At 38.7% G+C, this 7652-nt stretch overlaps 1 protein-coding gene across 1 annotated transcript; it reads left to right on the forward strand.

The window, feature by feature from the left end:
• The first annotated feature begins 2112 nt into the window (after positions 1-2112).
• LOC113664793 (E3 ubiquitin-protein ligase TRIM45) lies at positions 2113-7623 on the forward strand. Its single transcript, XM_027180419.2, has 4 exons — positions 2113-3807; positions 5306-5562; positions 6262-6402; positions 6503-7623. Exons 1-4 carry the CDS (start codon positions 2544-2546, stop codon positions 7073-7075), a joined length of 2235 nt encoding a protein of 744 aa, XP_027036220.2. The 5' UTR covers positions 2113-2543; the 3' UTR covers positions 7076-7623.
• The last annotated feature ends 29 nt before the right edge of the window (positions 7624-7652 follow it).

Genomic DNA, 7652 nt, shown 5'->3' on the forward strand with positions numbered 1-7652 from the left:
TTCTGGACTGGGTTGTTGTTTGTTTCAGCATAATGGGAAAACTTTGATTGAAGGTATTTTCTTCCACTCTGATTGGATGTTGAAATTTACTTTTGCTTTGATTTTACGACACTCAATCTAAAAGCACTGTAGTGTATGCGTACTGTCTCCACCTGTCCTCTATCAATAATTCAGGATCTGTTAAAACTCGCTCTTTTAGCCCTTTGCTTAAATGTGGATCTCGTTTCTCTTTTGAGGGTACGAGTGATGGTAAGTAACAACAGAATGCGGAACTTCACCTGATTTTGACCTGTTGTTAGTTGTTTTTTATTTCGGGTATCTTCGTAGTTAGACATTCTCATTAGAGATTATTGGGCGCAGGATGGTGCGTGATTTAAAACAAAGCTTTTCCTTGCTGAAATATCTTAACAGGTGTGATCAGCGCATCATGAAAACTTGGACGAAAATTTTTGTCTTTGAAGAAGGAGCATTTTACCCTTTGAATCAGCAAATTACTCCCAGTAGATCCGTTGATACAATTTTCTAGTTCTTAACGTGACACAACAAAAGAAAATGAACATCTCAAAATAATTCCATAGCGGTGTCTCCGGTGCGTAAAACTTTCTTTATTTGAAGAGGGAGCATTTTATCATTTGTATTAGCAATTAATGCAAAAAAGAGCTACTAAATTTGGGAAGCGAGCAAGGTCCGAAGTTTAACAGGTGACCTTATTCGACGGAATGATGGGACAGTGGAATGGCAGAATGACGGAATATCTTAGAACGCGGAATGTCTTATTGTATAAAACAAAAGTCTCACTGCAATGAATTAAAGTAAGTGTCAATTAACAGGCAAAAGTAGAAGAAGACTAGTTTAATCATTATTGGAGTATCATTAGTAGTACTATTATTATTATTATTATTATAAATATTTGGTTAACAATATATGAAAGTCATATATTTGAACTGCGGATAAAGACGTGAATGAAAGTGATCCTCGCAGTAATGTGCACTACTTAAGCAGTAGTGAAAATAAGGCCTGAAAAAAATTCAGGCCTGTACGGGATTTGAACCCATCACTTTCATTCACGTCTTTATCCGCAGTTCAAATATATGACTTTCATATATTGTTAACCATTTATTCATCACTTCACGGGTTTATTTAGAACCAACTTCATGACCAGCTCCCAGTTGGCTTGTTAGCTCAGTTGGTAGAGCGCTGCACCGGTATCGCAGAGGTCATGGGTTCAAATCCCGTACAGGCCTGAATTTTTTTCAGGCCTTATTTTCACTACTGCTACTGCGTAGTGCACATTACTGCGAGGATCACTTTCATTCAAATATTATTATTATTACGAATATTATTAATATCATATGTTACGATTTAATTCTTGGTTGAATTCCAATTAATCACTTAACTAGTCTATTCTTGTATCGTCTTTCTCTTGTGGAACAGGGTACTCATAAATATGTAAGATGCGGCAGGTTTTCTTTTTGCATGTGAATGCACATCTCCGCAACACTACCTTCTGGCGTAATTACACAACTTCTAGTTTCTTTCAATGGTACAAAAATTGTGCTACATTAGTAGCTACGTGCAGTCTTAGACTGCTTATTTTTTCCCTTGACCTACAAGATGTGAACTCTGGAACTCTGATAAAAAAAAGCCCAATTTCGCAGCAATCTTGTTCCCAGGAGCATCTCGGTTTTCAAATTTCTCTTGCACCGCCATTTTGAAAACCCAAAGGCCCTTGGGGAAGGGGTTGGCTTAGTTTGGTTGTAGTTTTAGTTTCACCTGTCCTTCTGACACAAACACAGACGCGTTTGACAGACAGCTGAAACAGATAAACAAAAGCACAGAGCCAATATGTACAATAAAAGCCTTCTGACACTTCAATATTCAATAAAAAAGATTCAGTTGGCGCAAACTAAAAGAGTAATGGCCAAAGATAATATAAAATTTCTTGCGCTGAAGTCGGGATTTTTTTCGATTTCTTGCACAATACTGACAAGATGATTTTAATTTCAGTCTCTGAAGGAGGCACATATTGGCATCACAGCAAACGAATACTCAAATAAATGCAAATGACTTTTAATGTTCTCTCGTTACTTGTCATATTCAATTTTGAGCGAAGCTGTTGTATGGAAACATATGGCCGTAGGTGGCAAAATCGATATTCAATAGCTAGAGAGTTCGTTCGTCTGTAAAATAAGCAACTATAAGTGTGACATACTAACAAGGTGTTAAATTTAGTGAGGAAATCTGTTGAGGAGATGATTTGTGGGGATTTGATCAAGATATTTACGTAAGCCGCCAAGAGGAACTCACAAAAATGTCATAATTTATTGATATCCGCAGAGTTCTTATCTTTCTTTTATGTGGAATATTTAACGAGCTGCGTTATTAAATTCTGCCGGTTGCTACCGTGTTGCTAGGCTAACAAGACTGCTTCAAAGTCAAAACACAAAACGAGTCTGGTTTCACTTTTTGAAACGGATTCTGGAAAGGCAAAACTTTTAACGCGGTTGCGAAAAAAAGTCGTTTATTAAGAGAACTCTGTGAAAATGGCCCAGTCTTCGATAATTGCCGGAGTCATCGTGGAAGACATAGCAAGACATCTAAACTGTCGACTTTGCAGGAGATTAATTCGAACACCGAAACTTTTGCCTTGCCTACACTCGTTTTGCCAAGTTTGTATCAAAGGCTTTGCAGAGAAACTCGCTCCGGGCGAATTTCTGGCTTGTCCGCTGTGCGAAACGGATGCTAAAGTTTCAAAGGAAGAATTGGAAGATCTACCGACAAATTTCTTTCTCGATAATATGTTGGATATTGCTTTGATAAACTCGAGCGACAGAGAACCGGTTCCTTGCTCAAATTGCGACTCGCTGAACTCTCCGGCAACCTCTCGATGTGTGGACTGCGGCGAGTTTCTTTGCCTGAATTGCTACAACGTTCACAAAAGGATTCGCCAGACGAAAGAACACAGGATTTTGACAATTTCCGAACTTCTTGCCAGTAAAACTGGCGAGGATTTACACCGTCCTGCTTTCTGTAGGATACATCACAGCGAGCCCTTGAAATATTATTGTGAGACCTGCAATGAAGCTGTGTGCCGAGATTGCGTGTTGATTGAACATCGACAACACAAGTACGACTACATTAAAGACTCCAAAAAGATACAAAAACAAAAGGCTGTCATGGAGAATTTGTTTGAAGAGTGCTCAGGGAACATTCCGTTTTTGGAAAAGTCTATTAAGGAAATCCAAAGTATTTCTGACACGTTGCGAGGAAGGCTTGCGGCAGTTAAAGCTGAAATTCGGGAGGCCACTTTACATCAGATCAAAGTTCTAAAGGAAAAAGAGAGACAATTACTGATGGAGGCCGACAAAATTTACAACGCAAAGTCGCCTATTCTAAAACGCCAAAAAGACCAGCTCCAAGATGAATTCACGAAATTTAAGACAGGTTGTGATTTTTCAGAGCAGGTTTTAAAATACGCGAACGAAGTGGAACTGCTGTCGTTAAAAACTCCCATAACAGAAAGGTTGACGGAACTGAATAATACAAAACTTGATTGTAAACCACACGAAAACTCCGAGCTCAAATACGAAGTAAACAGTAAGGAAGCAGAGCCTGTGGTTGCTCACTCTTTGGGAACTCTTAAAACCAGCGGGCCGCATTTAGTACTGGAAGACATGGAGGTGGCGCCAACAATGAATGGAAGAACGAACGGGTACAGCGAAGATACCGTTACAAGGGAGGTACCCCTCTCTGTGGAGTTAAGAGACCCCAATGGGGTTCTATTGCCACCCGAGACAATTCATCAAGGTAAGTTGTTGTTTACCTGTGCAGATCTAGATCGTCCACTGCGCTCGATCTGTTTGATCTTCCCCATCCGTAGCCAACCGTGGTTTTTGTTGCCTCTTTGATATTTTCCTATCTTGCCCAGATGATATTTTTCAGTCCCCTAAGATTAGTTTCAATCGTCACAAAACTTCACTCACAACACTATTTGCATGATAGCCCCATTAAAAGAAAATTATTGCACTCAAGTTTGAGGCGAGTTACGTCCTTATGTTTCATCCTAACTGGATGTCCTTTCTTATGTCAAAAACGATGGTTTGAAATTTTAAATTTTTACGAGTGATAAAATTTGTGAAACTTAGTTCTTTTATTTCACCGATTTTAAATTCTTCATTAAGTTCAGTTTTTAAATGACTGAGAAAATTGAGGATCTATGAACAGTATTTCTATGCGAGTATTTTGTCACTGGGTTACTGTGAGTTTGATACCCGTAGTTGAATTTATTTTTCTCAGCACGACCCAATTTTCCGCTGTTATTGAAAGTTAATTTTCGCCTAGAGAACAGTTAAAAAATATGTTTAATAACCCGAAGAGAGAAAATCGTGTCATTCAGTCCCTTGATTTAACAGCGATGGTTGTAATTTAGTGCTTTCTTTCAATGGAATATATTTTTTGTCGTTCGTATGGCTTCGGCAAGCTTTGTGCTAAGGCGATAAATCTGAGCGGAAAAAATTCTGTCCGCAACTTACAATGCGAACCTCGAACTCAGTTAGTTAAAAATTATTCCGTGAGTAAATGTCGGATATTGGATGGTAAATAGCTAACGAGGTGCGTAGCGTCGCGTTGGCAATAATAAATCTCGTATCCAACAGACGCGAATAAAATAATTGTTTTATTAAATAAAATGATCCACATTGCACGGGAGAAGTGATTGTTACCAGCCAAAAGTAAATCCAGCTTGGCAACAGTATTGGGTAAATTATTTTCCATACAAGGTAACTCGGTATATATATATATATATATATATATATATATATATATATATATATATATATATATATAACTAACTGCAGACAGTACTGTTTCGGCCTTCTGGGCCTCATCAGTGCAGTGCTGATGCTAAGATGGAGGTAAGACCATATAGCCACCCCAAGTGATCTCACATATGTGGGATCATCTAAGCCATGCCAGAGTGCTCAAACTAGAAAAACTAGTGAGCATGCATATATATATATATATATATATATATATATATATATATATATAACAGTAATATATATATATATATATATATATATATATAACAGTAGAAATGCAATAATCGGAGTTTTAAATTTAGTAATAAGAGGTATATATTTCATGTCGTAAAATAGGTTGTGGTTATTCATCGTGCTAAATAACACTTCAAAAGAGAAATATAATCGTTGTCTCACAATGTGGTCACTTCGTATGTGGATCGTATATAATTTATGTAAGGAAAACTTAATGTCGTCATTTTTTTCTTGTTCTGTTTCTTTCTCAGCTGATGGTCAGTCATTCTCTGCATATCATCCTTTCTTTAATGGAAATTTCTCGTTTTCTGTGTTTATTCGCGGACAAGTCGTGGAAGGCTTTCCGCTGGACATAAATATTGGTGATATAAGGCCTCGTGTTCGAAGCGCCAAGAGAGCAATCGCAGGGAGTGGGTCTAAGTTTGGAAGGTTAGGAGATCCCCAGGGGGTGGCAGTGAGTGAAGATGGCAATGTTATCGTCAGTGACTCGCGGAATCATCGTCTACAGGTAAGTAAAGCACATTGATGACCACAAAGAGCAAATATGACTGAATCTTCAGGTGTTAAAATACTTGTGTTTTAAATCGCGAAGGATTCTGTACTGTCCAGTGTTTGGTTATATAGTTTCCTCACTCAGGCCGTGAAATCATTAACACACCCTCGAATTTGACCTGAAAAATCCTAAAATCCTGACTTTGGAACATGTATGCTCCATGTTTGGATATCGAGTCGGCTTTTTCTACTAGGGTGAGTGATGTTATTACCTAAAAACTTTACATCCTAACGCAAGTGTGCGTTTTTTTTCCATACTGTTCTCTATATATCTCCTCTTGTTATGACAAGAAAATTTTGTTTCACTGTCAATTAAGAGCTCATTTAGTTCACGATCATTGCTGTTACTCTCGAAACCTTAATGTTTTATTCAGGAGGGATACTGTAAGCTGCAAGTCGCACTTAGGGGTAAAAGGTTTGAATAATAAGGCTTCAATACTAATTTTTGACAAGCTCGATGTTCAGCGCGTGAAGAATTGAAGAATTTTGATTTGACAGGTTTTTAAGTTTTCCATAATCATTTTGAAAGGCTTTTAATTATGGTAATTAGAGAATCGTCAAAATATAGCCGTCTTAAGCTCGCACTCGCTCAACAACGCTTGATTATTTTTGTGGATTTATTCTGGTATGTCTTTTCCCTGTGTTTGTGTGGTAGGTTTTTGACATGGATGGAAACTTCCAGTTCCTCTTCGGCGCACCCGGAAGTCGAGAAGGTCATTTCCAGTTTCCCAGCGGTGTAGCCGTGACCAGTGAGGGGGACATTGTTGTAGCAGATACCATGAACAATAGAATCCAGGTAAATCGTATTGCAAGGCACTTTTCATGTCCTCAAGAAAACAATTGGCCTAACTGACCGAGTTTGACGCCCAATTGAAAATTACTCAATTTCTCTGTAGATTTTTACGAAAGACGGAAAGTTCATTAAGAAGTTTGGTAAAGAAACGATGGAAGGAGAGCGCCTCTATCAGCCATACGGAGTAGCTGTCGACAACCAAGGTCGTATCTTCGTCGTAGACCGCGGCAAAGCTCGAGTGGTAGTTTTCAACGAGAAAGGTCAAGTTCTATTCACGTTTGGTAGCCTTGGCGATGGAAGAGGACAATTCAACTGCCCTTCAGCTGTGGCAGTAAACAGTAAAGGCCACGTGATCATCACTGACTTCGGAAACGACCGGGTGCAGGTTTTCGGCTCGAAAGGCCAGTTTCTATTCAAGTTCGGAAAGAGCGGGAAAGCCGACGGCGAACTTAACTGGCCAACTGGAGTAGTTACGGATGCCGACGATCACATCATCGTAAGCGACTCGTATAATCATCGTATTCAAATTTTCAACGAGGACGGTTCGTTTATGACCCGATTCGGAAGCGAAGGGAGTAAGAGAGGGCAGTTCAAGAGACCAGAAGGAGTGGCTGTTACGAAACAGGGAAACATCGTTGTTGCTGATTGGGGTAATGACAGAATACAGGTGTTTTGAAGCTTTGTCCACAGTAATGCTGTATTTCGTAGTTTTGAATCGAACTTTGACATAAGGTAAATTGACCGTCTGAAAAATAAGCATATTTGTTACCTCGGCATGCAAACGAACTCATCAGGCGCTGGAAAACGCAAGTGAAATTTGCAAGTAGTTGTTCTTTTGTTTCTGGTTGTTTTAGAGGATGAAACGAGTTTTTTGTTATCAATAAAAGAGCGTAGCTAGGCAAAACCAATTCAATATCAACCTAACAAGTGGTATAAATAACGAAGGACAGTTTGTTTTTCTTTCTTGTAAGTGTAACTCGTCATCACTTCTTGCATCGATGCGAACAACTGGAAACAGAGCAAAAAGTAACGATTACTTTGAAAACCTTTCGTGGTTTGAGTGAAGTGGATATTGTAGAGTCTTTTGTGAGAGCCATACTAGATAATTTTTGAGCGATAGATCATTATGACTACACAGCGAAAACAAATGAACACCTTTTTTAACAGCCGGAACCATCTTATCGGTAGTGAAACAATAAAATTGAGACAAGCCTGCCATATGAATTAAGCGCACTTCTTTTTCAAGTGTTTTC

Source organism: Pocillopora damicornis, chromosome 10 (genome assembly GCF_964200805.1).
Source record: "Pocillopora damicornis chromosome 10, jaPocDami1.2, whole genome shotgun sequence".
Lineage (NCBI taxonomy): Eukaryota > Metazoa > Cnidaria > Anthozoa > Scleractinia > Pocilloporidae > Pocillopora > Pocillopora damicornis.